At 45.3% G+C, this 15,494-nt stretch overlaps 5 protein-coding genes across 7 annotated transcripts in view; 2 read left to right on the forward strand and 3 right to left on the reverse strand.

Moving 5' to 3' along the window:
• Positions 1-31: 31 nt before the first annotated feature.
• On the forward strand, positions 32-2,199 carry eIF3e (eukaryotic translation initiation factor 3 subunit e). Its single transcript, XM_017144427.3, has 3 exons — positions 32-231; positions 308-700; positions 1,258-2,199. Exons 1-3 carry the CDS (start codon positions 142-144, stop codon positions 2,080-2,082), a joined length of 1,308 nt encoding a protein of 435 aa, XP_016999916.1. The 5' UTR covers positions 32-141; the 3' UTR covers positions 2,083-2,199.
• Positions 2,186-5,991, reverse strand: LOC108059252 (acetyl-coenzyme A transporter 1). Its single transcript, XM_017144426.3, has 3 exons — positions 5,751-5,991; positions 4,274-5,678; positions 2,186-2,555 (listed from the first exon to the last, which is right to left on the reverse strand). Exons 2-3 carry the CDS (start codon positions 5,675-5,677, stop codon positions 2,382-2,384), a joined length of 1,578 nt encoding a protein of 525 aa, XP_016999915.2. The 5' UTR covers position 5,678; positions 5,751-5,991; the 3' UTR covers positions 2,186-2,381.
• Positions 5,992-6,528: 537 nt separating this feature from the next.
• Positions 6,529-8,968, reverse strand: LOC108059274 (cold shock domain-containing protein CG9705). Its single transcript, XM_017144452.3, has 4 exons — positions 8,667-8,968; positions 8,265-8,580; positions 7,341-7,463; positions 6,529-7,262 (listed from the first exon to the last, which is right to left on the reverse strand). Exons 2-4 carry the CDS (start codon positions 8,396-8,398, stop codon positions 7,088-7,090), a joined length of 432 nt encoding a protein of 143 aa, XP_016999941.1. The 5' UTR covers positions 8,399-8,580; positions 8,667-8,968; the 3' UTR covers positions 6,529-7,087.
• Positions 8,969-9,355: 387 nt separating this feature from the next.
• mus302 (mutagen-sensitive 302) lies at positions 9,356-12,843 on the forward strand. The gene is made up of 2 exons (XM_017144385.3): positions 9,356-11,073; positions 11,841-12,843. Exons 1-2 carry the CDS (start codon positions 9,477-9,479, stop codon positions 12,398-12,400), a joined length of 2,157 nt encoding a protein of 718 aa, XP_016999874.2. The 5' UTR covers positions 9,356-9,476; the 3' UTR covers positions 12,401-12,843.
• The window catches only part of Nrt (Neurotactin), a 33,060-nt gene continuing 30,079 nt past the window's right edge, over positions 12,514-15,494 (reverse strand). For all 3 annotated transcript variants that reach the window (XM_070214585.1, XM_017144383.3, XM_070214584.1), the window contains exon 3: positions 12,514-15,435. In XM_070214585.1, the coding sequence (XP_070070686.1) occupies positions 13,502-15,435 (1,934 nt within the window). In that variant the 3' untranslated portion in view covers positions 12,514-13,501. The remainder of the gene's footprint in view (positions 15,436-15,494) is intronic.

Below are 15,494 nucleotides of genomic sequence, written 5' to 3' on the forward strand. Positions count from 1 at the left end.
CTCGCTTTTCCACCCCTTGGTAACACTAAACGGGCGTCATTCTTTTCGCCCCTGGGCACACTGTTTGCCTTTCGCACGCGTATTTTCTGCCGATTTTGCGTGTAAATTTCATTGTGAAAACATAGTAAAACAGCAGCAATCATGGCCAATTTCGACCTGACACGCATCAACTGTCAATATCTGGACAGGCATCTGACCTTCCCGCTGCTGGAGTTCTTGTGCGGCAAGGAGGTTAGAATCCCGACCAGGCGGTGCTCCGCCTTCAGTTTGCCGTGTCACCAGTGCATAACTATGACTTCCGTTGCAGATCTACAACCAGCAGGAGCTGCTCGAGTACATCCTGGAGACGGTGAACAAGACGAACATGATCGATTACACGATGGACACCCGCAAGCGTCTCAATCTCAGCCAGGAGATGCCCGAGGAGCTGGTGCAGCGCAAGGCGGAGGTCCTGGCCACTCTGAAGCAGCTGCAGAACGAGGTGGCGCCCATCATGAAGGCCACCGACATCCTCAAGAACGGCGAGAGCATGAAGGACTCGAAGACCTTTGTGAATGCCCTGCAGAAGGACTACAATTTCAAGGTGGAGCACCTGGAGAGCGCCTACAAGCTGGCCAAGTATCTCTACGAGTGCGGCAACTACCAGGAGTCCACCTCGTACCTGTACTTCTGCCTGATTGTCATGTCGCCGAACGATAAGGTGGGTATGGGAACTATTCGGGGGGAAAGGGGTATACAAGGGACATTTTTTGGGCCCCGAAATATCTTTCCTACTAAAAATCACACCTATATATCGCTTTTTATACGCTGAGATCTCCGAAACTACAAAGGCTAGAGGGTTTGAATTAATCACACATATTCTTGGGCTTCCTACGCAGCGCAAGTTGGTTTCATCCGAGCACCACGCTCACATTCGCTTTAAATGACTTTTTAAAAAAGCCTGGCGCCCATATCTTTACGGATTTTGTAAAAGTTTAAAAGCCATTTTGTTGTGTTTATTAATACCTATCGAAATGTAGAAGAAAATTTTAAAATCGGACAATCCATTAAAAAGTTATGAGCAAAAAATGAAATAGTTACTAAATGGAGCCAGTAGCGACCGCCAGATGGAGCCAGAGCACTCCTTTTAGCCGAATAAAGGGTATCTGTTAGTCGAATTACTCTTGTTCATGTTAATCTTAAGTTTAAGAAGCATTATGGCTTCCTTTCCAACGTTGCTTCATTAATTCACATCTCATTGCCCTCTAAATCCTACAGAACTACCTGAACGTGCTGTGGGGCAAGCTGGCCGCCGAGATCCTGACCCTCAACTGGAACACCGCTTTGGAGGATCTGACGCGTCTGCGCGACTACATCGACAGCGCCAACTTCAGCACCATCCAGGCCCTGCAGCAGCGCACCTGGCTGATCCACTGGTCGGTGCTGGTCTTCTTCAACCATCCCAAGGGCCGCGATCTCATCATCGAGATGTTCCTGTACAAGCCGCTGTATCTGAACGCCATCCAGACGATGTGCCCGCACATCATGCGCTATCTGGCCACCGCCGTGGTGATCAACCGCACGCGTCGCAACGCCCTGAAGGATCTGATCAAGGTGATCCAGCAGGAGTCGTACACGTACCGCGACCCCATCACCGAGTTCCTCGAGTGCCTGTACGTAAACTTTGACTTCGAGGGAGCGCGTCTGAAGCTGCACGAGTGCCAGACGGTGATCCTGAACGACTTCTTTATCGTTGCCTGCCTGAATGAGTTCGTGGAGGACGCGCGTCTGATGATCTTCGAGACATTCTGCCGCATCCACCAGTGCATCACCATCAGCATGCTGGCCGATAAGCTGAACATGAAGCCCAACGAGGCGGAGTGCTGGATTGTCAACCTTATCCGCAATGCCCGGCTGAATGCCAAGATCGATTCGAAACTGGGTCATGTGGTTATGGGCACCCAGCCGCTGAGTCCCTACCAGCAGCTGGTCGAGAAGATCGACTCGCTGTCCATGCGATCGGAGCATTTGGCCGGTTTGATTGAGCGCAAGAGCAAGCAGAAGCAGAACCAGGAATCGGTCGACTCCTGGAAGTACTACTAAATTGCTGACTTTTTACAAACACAACAATTAAGTTAAGACTCTTTGTACCCCTTAAACACCGATGATTGCGCGCAGTCGAGCGAATAAACCAACATCACACCCGTTCGCTCAATTCAACAGTAGATTTTATTTTATTTCCATTGGAATTAATTTATACAAAAACAATACCAAGGCGGGAATTTGTAATTTCGCTAGCCTACAGAATGCAAACGTCTGCTAATCCTAGAATTAGTTGTTTGTACCTACGGGTCGGTGCTGGATCTTCAGGAGGATCTGGCCCCGGATCACACAATTGATTGCTACCGCGCCTTCTGCTTGACGACCAGCCAAGATCGCACCGGCAAGTCCTGCAGGTAGACGATCCATTTCCGCACCAGCAGCAGCCAAACGATGCCGTAGACGACGCAAATCCCGGACTCTAAGTAGTAGCCATCGAAGGAGATCTCGCATTTGCCGGAAGACGCTTCACAGCTCTGTGGGAGGAATTAAGAAGAATATACAGATCATTAGCACTGGTTGAAACAGAATTATATATATACTTATGCTAAATTTTGGAATTTATAGGTATAACTGCTACTCGGAGAGTAAAAAGGTATATTGTATTAGGGCAAAAGTATATAAAAGAGCCCTGCATGAATGGATTCAATGAATTATTTGGAATTATATATGTACTTATGCTAAATTTTGGAATTTATAGGTATAACTGCTACTCGGAGAGTAAAAAGGTATATTGTATTAAGGCAAAAGTATATAAAAGAGCCCTGCATGAATGGATTATTTTGAATTTTTTGTTTTATATGAATGAATTAATTAGAATTTTGAGTTTAATAGAATTGAATGAATTAGAATTTTGAGTTTAATAGAATTAAATGTCATTAATTCCGAAATAATTCAAACGACAATTTCTTTTGAAGAAGAAAGGGCCATAATTTTGTGATTAACTCTCCCTGAATTTTATTTACTATGCAGTTCACATTGATTTGTTACAAATTATCCACTATTTGTTTTAAAAAGAAAGCACAAACAAAATCTGGCAAATTCAAAAAATTCATAGAAATATATATGGGCACTTCCAAAATGTCGCTCGGGACATTTGCACACCTTTAAAGTTGAAAAAAAATTGTAAAACAATGGATTTTAGTTTTAATTATGGGCTTTTCTTTTCACTCTTCCCAAGCTCTATTTTTGGTAAAAATCTTGATTTTGTACCACTTTTAGTTTTTAAGATATCGGTAAAAAACTGCCGTATTCGCTCGGGACAAAAATAGAAGTGGATTTCGGGGAAGTTCATACAACACCAGAAATTAGCGAATTCTGATGGAATATTTTAATGCGATTTTTTTTAGAATGTTGTTCAAACATGTCGCTGTGAAATGCTTTTGGTTTTACTCAAAAATTCTTTGCCGTTTTTTTTTTATACAGTTTCAACCACATTCGCTCGGGACATGTCGCTCGGGACATTTTTTCCGACTGTTTTGTAAAGCGGATTTCTTTACCTCTATCTCTTAATTGCTGGATGTTTTGCTTTTAACTTAATAGTTTAGCATGTGAATGAAGCATTCAGTACAGAAAAATGTTACATATTAGCATTCCTATAGGATAAATTAACAACAGAAGATAGGTCCAAAAAATAACAAAAAAATAGCCAAAAACTGATTTTTGCGTATATTGGTGGAGTTTGTCATAAAAATAATCAAACTATACTCCAAATGTGTAGTTAAGCTCAGTATCCAACTAATTAGAAACTAATATCGGGGCAAAATCATGTTGAAATATGTTTTATTCAAGTTTCAAGGTTTTTGGCTTGGTGGACTTTTTTTTGGAAGTGCCCATATATACCATATAACAGGTAGAAGGAAGCATTTCCGAACCCGTAAAGCCTATTATTTGTGTTTAAACTTTGAGTGATATTTTAAAGCGAAATAATATCCCTCACAAAATAATCATTATTTGTGAGCGAAATTTTTTTTTCGCTTACATGAAATGATTATTCCTGATACATATTTATAAATAATAAAATAACGATTATTCTTGATACATAATAATGATTATTTCTGAGTTTTTTGAATATCGCTTATGATGATTACAGTCCCTGGTTTAAAGTTAAAAACTTTGTTGCACTAAAGCACAACTATATTAAAGATAGTTTATCTATATTTTATCTTTATCCCTAAGATCGCAAATCACTCACCTGCTGCTCCTCCTTGCCCAGGCAGGTATTCTCCGCATTATTGGAGCACTGCTTCCAGGTGAGCACGTCGACCAGCCACAGCACCACGGTGTTGGGCCAATTGCCGCCCAGATTGCACAGCGTGTTAAGGAATGTCATGTAGGTGCCGCCCACAGCGGGATCGGAGATCTTGGCGAAGAAGGCCATGGCGGCAACAAACATGGAGTAGAGGAATACTTGGTAGATGGCATAGCTGGTGATGAGCAGCACGTAGTAGTACACGGGAACCACTCCTCCTTGGATGATATAGGGTGTGATGTAGGCCAGTCCAGTGGCCACCGTGGCCATGATGATGCGGTAGGGAATGGCCTTCAGATAGACGTCCATGGGCCGAGGTCCATTCGTATAGCGACCCACCGCCAGCGGCAAGATGAGCTGCAGCGGAATGAGCGGAATGGCCAGCAGAGCCAGCTTATCCTTGGGCACGCCGGCATCAATTAACTTTAGGCTAGTCACCGCATCCGAGGCGGCGAACGTGACCTTCACGGTGAGCAGGATGGCGGCCAGGATCTGCACAGGACGCATACGCACCATGTCCCACAGGATCTTGTAGCTCTCATGAATATTCAGCTCGTGCTCTTCCGTGTACCTTGCGTCCATGTGGGCGTCCTCGATGTCGTTCTCCTTCTTGAAAATGGCCACCAAAGTGGTGGCCACCACAAAGGTGATGCCCCAGAACCAAAGGAACCGGGGCAGCGTGATCATGCCCTCCTCCAGGGGCACATCCCGCAGATAGGTGTTGCAGAAATCCTTCGACTCCAAAGCAATGAACACCACGTAGCCCAGGAAATAGCCAGCCGTTTGGCCCACACTATTGCACGTGGAGGCGTAGCCCACGTTGCATCGCTTCAGCATGGTCAACGCCCAGCCATCGACGGCGATATCCTGGGTGGCGGCCAGGAAGTTGAGCAGGAAGAAGAGCAGCGTCAGCAGCGGAACATTCGGATCCACGCCATTGCCGCCCAGCCAGCGATCCACGTGGAGGGACAAGAGCAACATGAAGGCGCCCAGGAGGTACTGCACCGGCACTAGCCAGGATTTCCGTCTGCCAAAGCGTCGCACATACAGGGAATCCACAATGGGAGCCCAGAGCAACTTCAAACTGAATGGCCAGTAGGCGAAGGAGAACTCCGCCTGCTGCTTGTAGCTGGCTCCTCGGTTCTGCAGCAGCATGGGAATGGCTGCAATCAGGCCAATGGGAATGCCCTGCAGGACGTACAGGAACAGCAGGATGGCTATGTTCCTCCGATCGCCACGAATGTCTGGTTTTTGGTGCTCCACCTCCTTCTCCAACTTTTTGTGCTCGTCGATGAGCAAATCGTGGTCGGCATTGCTGCCCGTTGGCTTCCTCCGTATGGCGGACATCCTAATGGATCATCGGGAAGTATAAATATATATATATTATATGCACATGCCACCTTGGAGGCCACCGGCTCACCTGTTTTTCTAATCACCAACGAATAACAACAAATGTCCCAGGTCCACGTCACTTAAGTGAAGAGCTTTTTCCGGATCTCCCGATGAAATCCCCTTACCGCCTTTAATTTGGTTCGATATCCGGATGAAAGAGTTTGTGTTTCTCCGCCAGTGGTCTTTAAATTAAATCATATTCCTTTAAAATCGGAATATTTTCTTTCGTGGCGTATGTTTGTTGACGTTCCAATATATTTTTATAGCAACATCAGACCGCACTACACATGCAGGTGCTATAAACCGCGGTTATGGTCACACTAATCACTCGCAATTTGAACTCGGTGGCGGGAACAGCCTACAAAGTTTAAATCTCGGGAGTATGAGTTTAGCTATTTATAGCTCTACTTTGATAAGTCAAGCCGTGCAGAAATATGTAGGTATATATAATATGTTTTGCGCGTAAGTTGAAAATAATGTGGTGAAATAAAATTGGATTTATATATAAAAATGCATAAAAATTCCCATTTTTTGGAAACTAACTATGGGAAAAAGAGGTTTGGCTTCAAATAAATTGAAAAAATGCGCATAAAAAAGTCCTTATTTTTTAAATTACTAAAACATTTCAGCAACATTTCATTTGATACAAATAATTTTATATATCCCTTTAAATTTATGCTTAATAATTTTCTATCAGAAACAAAAGTAATCAATATTCTAACCACAACTGTGTGTATAAAAATACGCACAAGAGCCTGTAGATAATATAAAACTCCCACACCACTCCATAAAAATCACCGACACGATTGTTTTGCAGCTTTTGTTTTAATAATAAAGTGAATTACTGAGAGCATTTTGCTTGTTTGCTTGGCGAACACATTCAGATGTTTCGTTATAATTAAAAGTAATTACTGATACAGGCCCCGCAGCATCGGGCGCAGCGCATACTGGCTTCTCGAATAACAATTTCAATTTCCAAATACATACGTTTTCAATAATATTATCGAAACTGGTTTCGGTTGCTCTCCCCTCTTTCCTCTTCCAGAGGAAAAGGCAATATTTGTGACTGTGTTTTGACTTTCATAGCTTAGCTTAAATTCTAATTAAGTGTTCAATTGAAACTCTGGTGATGCTGTTCGCTGGATGGCAGGCCTGTTGCTGTATTCTATTACGTTCTGGTCTGGATGGGGCTTTTTCCTGGCTTCGCTTGCTATGCTTTCATTTAATTTCATGGTTATTGTTCTGTTCGGGTTTTCCATTTCGCTCATCTCGGGTGGCGTGCTCCAACTCAATTAAATTTCCTGGAAGGCCATTCAGCTTTTAACTGCTCACACTCCGCATCCTGGGCCACCAGCAGCGTGTGCTTTACTTAGCGGGCGAAGAGCCCCCGAAGAAGGGCTCCTCCCACTTGTGGTGCACCTCGGGCGTCAGGTTGCTAATCTGCACGTGCACCGCCTGGTGTTTCTCGTACTTGGGCGGAATGGCGCACAGACGGTATTTGACCTCGTCCCCGGGCATGGGCACATATTCACCTTCGATGCTGTGGGAAGATTACGTTTTTTGTAGGTTTTAAAGAGCCAGAGCGCAAAGGTCGCTTATGCATTATTCATCCACTTACTCGGAAACATGGCAGAAAACGTCCTCTCCGCCGGCATGGGGTGTAATGAAGCCGTGTCCTTTGGTGCGGCTGAAGGATTTCACAACGCCGGTCACAACCGGATTTTCCAAGGCCCGAGCGGAGCTGATTTTTTGAGTTTGCGCGTGTTTGGGTTTTTTGGCAGCGTTTGATGAAAGGGAAAGGAAAAAGCAGGAAGAGGCAATTAAATCAATGGCAGATGAAAGGACAGGGGCGAAGGCAGAAATTAGGTACGGGGATAATATTGAAAAGGGTACCCAAGAGCTTATAATTTTGATAGCAACTCATTTCTTGGTAAACAAACACAAATTGAATTACCAAATGGCTTTTAAAAATATCTTTTTAATTAAAACTTCTGGAAAAATAAAAATATTTAAAATGTGAAACCTTAAAAAAAAACTTTTAATATTAATTTTTTACTGATCATAAATGGTTTAAGTATGTATAATTATTAAAAGCATGAATTAGCATTGTAATCACAATTTTATATGAATAATAAATATAATATAATATTTATATTAAATATTTATTATAAATATTATAATATTATAATTATAATTATAAATATTATAAACTAATTAGCCTTTTTGTAATATTATTTAATATAAATATTATTAAGTAATAAATAATAATACATACACTTTCGGATACCAATACAAAAAGGCTAATTAGTTCAATTATTAAAATCAATCTGGGGAAAAATCTCTTGAATAATTTTTTAGGTAAAATTTGATTTCTTTTAAAGAAGACTTAAGTAATAGTGATTATTCTGTAGGATTTATACTAAAACCTCTCCGAATTTAGTAGGCTCATTTGGCCCCTAAAAAGGACATAAATTGTTTTAGGGGTCAAGAGGGTGGCTAGTGGGTGGTGGGCTGGATTGGGCTAGGAGGCAGGGGGACTTACGTCGAGGCCGTGCGGGTGCGCCTCGTGATGATTGGGCTGGGCAGCTGCAGCGAGGCATTGGGACTATGGCTGTTGTGGTGGAACACCGGCGGCTTGGCGGTCAGCAGCTTCTCGGGCGTCCTTGGCTCGGCCATGACTCTCTTCTTCTTGTTGTTTACGTTCTGCGCTCTGCTTTCTTCTGTCTCCGTTCTTCCCCCTTCTTCGCTTCTCCTCTCTGTTTGCTCCTCAGTTAGTAGAAGCGGCTTGCGTGTGTATATAGATGTGCGTGTATATACGAGTATGTAAGTGTAAGTGGGTGAGTGGACGGCAGCCAAGTCTGTCGAGTTCAAGGCCACGGGGGCGGGGGGGTTAGTCAGCCAGCCAATTGCGTTGCACTTATTTCACCTGTACTCTCTAGCTTACCGTAAACTTCGCGGCCTTTTTAGCACCTCTTAATAATTAACAGGCAGAAATGGAAGCTTCCTGGCTTTGGGACACCCGCACACTGATGCAATTTCTTGCCGCTTTGAGAAATGCCGGTTGCTCGGGTTCTTTTTTTACCCTCTAATTCAGATTTATGGCGGATGCCTTTTATTCACTGTGCAATCTGACGATTATTCAGCTTTTTCGTCGAGTATTATCTTCGGTTAATACGCGGCTTTTAAGGATTTCACTTTTTCAACGAATGGCGGCGGAGGCGTCAAAAGTCTGATTTAGAGTGACCGTTTCGAGTTGTGCTGGGTAATGCCATAAAGCTATCGCGTACCCATATAGGGTAATCGATATTTATAGCAACTTAAAAAATAATAATAAATTAAAAATAAATACACACAATTGTATTTAAAGGCTAAAAAGTATAATTTATGAAAATGATTTTCGGTTAAAACATTATTTATGAATTTTTTCTTTTCAAATCTCTAATAAAAAATAAATGGAAAAATACGAAAAAATTAGCTTTTACATAAATGTATTTACTTGTTTTTAGGCTTTTAAAGCAATGACGATTGCCGTTTGCCGGTTGGAACAGATTTTTATACCCTTGTTTAATATATTTCGATAGTTGCTCTGAGTTTTTGCCATCACCATTGATACTCACGACGCACTTGGCTGTTTTCCATCTCTAGATTCATTTAGCGTCCCGTCTTGTTTTTATCGAATTTGTTTAAAAAAAAAATAGCGAAACATGAAATAAGCGCAAAGTCTTCGACCAGTAATCCTTGATTCCTACCTTATATGAGTCAGTCCGAAGACGAAGGAGACGCAGAAGTCGACCCCGACTTGGATGCGGAAATCTACTCGTCGGACAGCAGGGAATCCGATCAGCCCGTTGCGCGCAGGCAAAACTGGCAGCGGATTATGACCCAGAATCCTGACTTTGATCCGGATTATGTGCTGCAGGAAATGGAGGATGAATACGATTCTGAGGGATATGTTGTCAGTGATGATAGTACTGCAGATGATGAGGAAATGGCAGAGCTTGAGGATGAAATGGCGGAGATTGAGGATGATATAGCAGAGAATGAGATTGCAATCGCAGAGAATGAGATTGCAATCGCAGGGATTGAGGATGATATAGCAGAGAACGAGGATGCAATCGCTGAAAATGAGGATATAATAGCGGAGCTAGAGGATGCATTGGTAGAACAAGAGGATGACCAGGCTGCAGGAGAGAACCAGGTTCCAGAACCTGTTCAGAATCATCCAGATGAGAACCAGGAACCCGATCTCCATCGAGAACCCATAGTACCTCCGGTAGCCCTGCTGGATCCTCCGCCCATGCCCAGTCCGCCCAGTACTTCCCGTCGAAACCAAGGCGGCGAAGCAGTTGTGATCTCGCTGGACACACCGTCGCCGCCCAAAAAACGCAAACGTCTCTCCGCCGCCGACAAAAGTCTGAAGAATTCGCCCGAAAGCAAACCAGCCATTATAGAGGACGAGGATGACGGGCTGACCTGTCCCATTTGCCTGGATTCCTGGGAGATGAGCGGCGAGCATCGTCTGGTCTCGCTGCGCTGTGGCCACCTCTTCGGGGAATCCTGCATTCGCCGATGGTTGAACGAAAGCCAACGCCAATCGTCTGTAAAAGTGTGTCCCCAGTGCAAAACGAAGGCCACCTTCCGGGACATCCGTCACCTGTACGCCAAGCGCATCCAGATGCTGGACACGGACATTAGGGAGCAACTGGAGGTGGAGCGCCGACGCACTCAGACCCTGACCACCGAGCTGGCCACCGCGAAACTGGCCCACACGCTGACCGCCGAGAAGCTGATGCTCCTGCAGAAGGACTACGAACGGCTGAGGGAGCTGGTGAGGGCAGGCGGTGGTCGAGGGGCCTTTGGAGGCGATGCAGAAGGCCATAAGGGCATCCACCAGCTGGCCACACATCGCCTGTACATGGAGAAGAACTTTGAGATCACCCGCGAGCCCGGCTGCCGAGTTCTGCTCTATTCCGCCAAGCACTCCATGCTGGTGGCCTCGCAGAAGAGCGCCCAGAATCTGTTTCCCGGCTACGGAGTGCGCTTCATCGATCCGCCCAGCTTCAAGCCACTGCACTTCCTGCACACTTCGGCTATGTTAATCAGGGATATTGCTTTTAGCGAGTCGCAGCACTTACTAACGGTGGCCAGTCGCGAGCCAAAGATTAAGCTATTTGACATAAGGACGCGACTGTGCTCGTCCATGTTCACCGCCCACGACAAGATGCTCTGGTCGTGCGCTTTGGATCGCAACGAGCGTGAGCACTTCCTGTACGGCGGCGACCTGCGTGGAGGTGTTTATATCTACGATTTGCGCTTCCCCGAGAACATTCTCTGCGAGTTCCAAGCCGAAGGTAAGCGAGATAATAAATTAAAGGGGGGAGATACATGTAGAAAAAATAAAAATTCAATTATTTTATTACTTAAATTGGTAGAATAACTCTTTAAAAATGTTTCATGAAAGTTTCACGAAGAAATTCGACCTATTTTGGAACTTATACCAGAATGACGGCACCCACCTTCCTTATGCAATATATCTACTTCATTATTTTAAATACCTTTTTCACGAAACCACGTTTTCCTCAGCTGCGGATCGTGTATCTCAAAAAGTAATGCCTCGATCATCATGCTGATTTTACAAAAATGTTTGTAATGAAATTGCCCATTGTCTGAACCTACTTAATGTAGAAATTTGTACGTTTAAGTATTTTTTGTTAGCCAAGAACAACAAAATAAGTATGAAAAAAAAAATTTGACTTTGAAATAGTGCCACAACCATAGTTTTTGAGGTATTCTATGTAAGTTTCTACATTATTTCTTAACAAAATAAACTTGGTTTCATAAAAATCGGACGATCCTGCGGACGATCCGCCGCTGGCCTATTTTTTTTTTAATATAGCCTGACAAAAAAATTCCCACGGCTGCCATTTTGAAGGATAAAAACAAAATAAAAATTGTTAAAATTATATAAGAACAATGTAATCAACATGCCAACAATTCCAGCAAAATTCCTTATTGGTTAAAAAAAATCACAAAAAAACTTGAAAAAATTACAGTTCTATATGTATATCCCCCCTTAAACATAAAACTTACTGTATCATCACTTATTAATCCCTTGCAGAGAACTTCAGTCCTGTGATACACATAGTTCCAGTGCCACCGAACAAGACTTTCACCAGTGGCGGCTTCCTGGTCTGCCAGCTGACGGCCCTCACCTTCTACGAGTACGCCGCGGCCAGCGATACGGCTGTGCCCACGCGGCTGAATGTGGAGGGACCCTTCCTGTCCATGCAGTACGATGCCGTGCAGGACACGGTGCTCATATCGGCCCGATCCAATCCCAGTTCACCCCAGTCACGCTTCATACTCGGCCGGCTGGACAAGATTGACGGAACGCCGGTGCTGAAGGTGAAGGCAACCATTTACGGCTCGAAGGCCACGCCGATTATGACGCGACCCACCCAACTGGGCGTCGAGGATAATACTTTGGTGGTGGGCTATCTGCAGGACAGCAAGCAGCTAATGATGCATGATGTGCGACGGGAGGAGCGGGTGCAAACGATGCCCGTCAATGAGGTCGTGTACGACATCTGCCCCGTGGCCACGCAGGCCGGTTCCTATTTGGCCGCCCTCACCGACAATAAATGCCGCGTCTACAAAGTTAACAGTTCCAAGCGATAGAATATGTGCCTGCATGCGGATTCGTTTTCCATGAAAATACCCAAAGAAATGTTTAGTTTTAGCTGATTTCCATGAAACAAAGTGACTGACGAACATAGAAGCTTAGTTCTTAGTTTAATTTTTTCTCATTATTTCCGTTTATTAAACATTTGTCAACCTTACGGTTCGCGTACAAGATTACTCTGAACATAAATCTATATTGTGTACTCCATGTTCTGCTTTTTTTGATTCTTGATTTCAATTTTTGAATGCTCGTAAACTGTCGTGGATAAGTCTTGTATAAAACAATAGAAAATGTTGGTTCGATTAATATAATATACATATAAAGCTATACAAAAATGTGTTATCCATACAATATCCGATTTATATATATATGCGTAATTATAGATACTCCTAAGTGAATGGTGGAAATGAACGAATGGTTAAATAGATGTCTAAATTCATTCCTGACAGTCTCGAAATGTTTGCAACATTTTACTTCTTGGAAAAGTCCCTCGATTGTGGACCAACCCAACTAAATCCTTATGAATTCGGTTTGCTTCTCTTGAGTCTTGAGTTTTGTAAAATTGTATCAAAAAAGTTTCGTCGTTGGTCGTTAGCGGGTTTTCTGCTTTCTTTTGGTAAATCAAAAACCTCTGTGGCATTTACTCCTATTTAGTTGTATATGGTTTATAGTATAGCATGTAGATTAGTGTGTTGGATAGTTGAAAGACGCAGATCTATACTTTTCAAGTACAATTTTGTATATTTTGTGATGTTTTATTTGTGTCTGTGTGTTTTTGTGTTCGTTAATGTTAAGATTAGAGAATACGTATTCGTGTATTGAAACGTATGGAGTCAGCATAACTTAAGACTTTCAACTTAAACTGTACGAGAACTAAATATCCGTTACACATATCGTTATATATATAAACACTAGACTAACTTAGGCTAAACTAAACTCGAAACGAAGTCGGGGGAAAAATGAAGCTTTGATTGGGGTTTCCGGTTCCTACTAAATTTAAAGAAATCCTATGCCTTAGATTTAGTAGAAATGGAAGCCGCCACAAGGCTGTATGAGATAATCGATTCCCAGATTAGATTTTCGGGATTTTGGTTGGCTTAATCGACGCGCGCATACCGCGGCACTATATCCTTGCTGATCCAGTAGTTGCAGGGCGAGTAGTCCTCCTGCGGCAGCGCATCCTGTCCCAGATTGATGACCCTGCGGTTCTGGACGAACGACTGAACCGTTCCGTGGGAAACATAATAGTAGAACAGCTGCTGCATGGCCGAAACAAAGCGACGCTGCTCGACGGTATGCGGCTCGTAGCGACCCAGAATGGCCTGGACATCGGCATCCACGGTGGCCAGCTGATCGGCTCCCTCGCCCTGGGTTACCACATAGAAGGGCACACTGGGCTGCAGTCTCGCGTTCGTCAGCAGCGGGCAAACGCTGCGTATGTCCGAGATGATGGAAACGAGCGACGCATAGCTGCTCGCGTTGTACTTCTCGATCACCTCATCGGTGAGGCCCAAAACTCCAATCTGGGAGTTCTCCAGATAGGCACGCACCTCCTCGCGCGTCCAGTTCGCGTGCAGCTCGCGCAGCTTCTCGGTGTGCGCCTCGTGAGCCGTGGCGCCCATTACCAGTATGGGATTCTTTTCGTTGGCCTGTTCACGCTTCCAGGTGTTTGAGGGATGCTCGAAGACCACGTCGCCGTCGAGGACCAACCATTCGTGTCGGCTGCCGCTGGCATTCGCCTCCTGCGCCTGGGGAAGATCCACGGGGAAGTGCAGCCAGGTGTCGGGAGTGGCGGCCCACAGACGCTCGCTGGATGCCTCACGCAGGCACTGCACATCCGTGCACTCGACCGTGTTCATCAGCTGCTCGTTGAGCTTGCCAGATTCGCTGAGCGGCTTGCCAGGCAGTATAGCCGATCCCGAGGAAGCCCAGGCCCTGGTGTACAGATCCTTGACCTTCTGCGAGTTCACCAAAAGCGTGACCAAAGTGGCTCCGGCGCGATGACCCAGCAAAGTCACAGATTTCGGGTCACCACCAAAGTTGGCAATATTCAGCTTGATCCACTTGAGCACAGCAATGATGTCGGTGAGCGCATAATTCCCGGAAGTGGGCGGATGAGCCTCCTTGGTCAGGGCATCCAGAGCGAGGAAGCCAAAGACACCCAAACGGAAGTTGGGACGCACAAAGAGCACATCGTGCGATCGCGAGTAGCGAGCCGATGGACGAAGGATACCCGGCGAAGGACCAGCCAGAGATTCGGCGCCAATCAGGACCACCACGGGCAATGGATTGTTGTAACGCACATGGGGAGTGACCACATCCAGGTACAGGCAATCCTCATCGCCCACCGTGGTGCCATTGCCCAATCGCTGCGTGCACACCACACTGCTGTTGTGCGTTTGCAGCGTATCGTTCCAGCACATATCAATGTCATCGATCAGCTCGGCCGGCTTCCATCGCAGCCTGTCCACCGGTGGTTTTGCATACGGAATGCCACGGAAAGCGAAGGCTCCATCCTCTTTCACACCCTCCACGGGTCCACAGCCCGTCACGGCCGTGATGAAGCGTCCCTCTCGCAGCGGCGGCGTTGTCAACGTTTCGTGGGTCAGCACATAGCCAATCACGGCCAGCAGGAGCACGAACAGCAGGATGCCAAAGACAATCAGGGCATCGTCCACGCTGCAACGGTAGGCGCGCAACCGAGTTAGCAGGGAGACTGGGCGATTCTGCTCCTCCTCCTCGGCGGCCAGCTTCTCCTCGGCCGCCAACTTCTCGTCCTTTAGCTCGTCCTTCAGCTCCTCGGTGCCGTTGGTCTTGACGGGCGCCCGATCCACCGTGTCCTGATCCTTCAGCGAATCATCCAGCGTCTCCATCGAGGCCAGACCCGCCTTGCCCAGGCCCAGCTCCACATCATCGTTGCCCTTCTTCTTCGGTATCATATTGGCAATGGGCAGCTTGATGGCGTTCAGGAGGCCACGCTTTGGCGGAGCATCGGAGGCATCATCGCCGGGCGTAGCCTCAGCGGTGGCTTCTATAAAGAGAGAACATCAAATTAGTTTTTGATTATAATAATAATTTATTTAAACACTA

Source organism: Drosophila takahashii, chromosome 3L, assembly GCF_030179915.1.
Source record: "Drosophila takahashii strain IR98-3 E-12201 chromosome 3L, DtakHiC1v2, whole genome shotgun sequence".
Taxonomy (NCBI): domain Eukaryota; kingdom Metazoa; phylum Arthropoda; class Insecta; order Diptera; family Drosophilidae; genus Drosophila; species Drosophila takahashii.

Excerpts from the sequence above, each read along its gene's own strand:
- eIF3e (XM_017144427.3), top strand. The coding sequence starts at position 142 with ATGGCCAATTTCGACCTGACACGCATCAACTGTCAATATCTGGACAGG. Across the intron at positions 232-307 it reads AGTTCTTGTGCGGCAAGGAG|ATCTACAACCAGCAGGAGCT; the intron begins GTTAGAATCCCG and ends CTTCCGTTGCAG. Across the intron at positions 701-1,257 it reads TCATGTCGCCGAACGATAAG|AACTACCTGAACGTGCTGTG; the intron begins GTGGGTATGGGA and ends TAAATCCTACAG.
- mus302 (XM_017144385.3), top strand. The coding sequence starts at position 9,477 with ATGAGTCAGTCCGAAGACGAAGGAGACGCAGAAGTCGACCCCGACTTG. Across the intron at positions 11,074-11,840 it reads CTGCGAGTTCCAAGCCGAAG|AGAACTTCAGTCCTGTGATA; the intron begins GTAAGCGAGATA and ends AATCCCTTGCAG.
- LOC108059274 (XM_017144452.3), bottom strand. The coding sequence starts at position 8,398 with ATGGCCGAGCCAAGGACGCCCGAGAAGCTGCTGACCGCCAAGCCGCCG. Across the intron at positions 7,464-8,264 it reads CGCACCCGCACGGCCTCGAC|CTCCGCTCGGGCCTTGGAAA; the intron begins GTAAGTCCCCCT and ends TCAAAAAATCAG. Across the intron at positions 7,263-7,340 it reads GTTTTCTGCCATGTTTCCGA|CATCGAAGGTGAATATGTGC; the intron begins GTAAGTGGATGA and ends ATCTTCCCACAG.
- LOC108059252 (XM_017144426.3), bottom strand. The coding sequence starts at position 5,677 with ATGTCCGCCATACGGAGGAAGCCAACGGGCAGCAATGCCGACCACGAT. Across the intron at positions 2,556-4,273 it reads TGGGCAAGGAGGAGCAGCAG|AGCTGTGAAGCGTCTTCCGG; the intron begins GTGAGTGATTTG and ends TTCCTCCCACAG.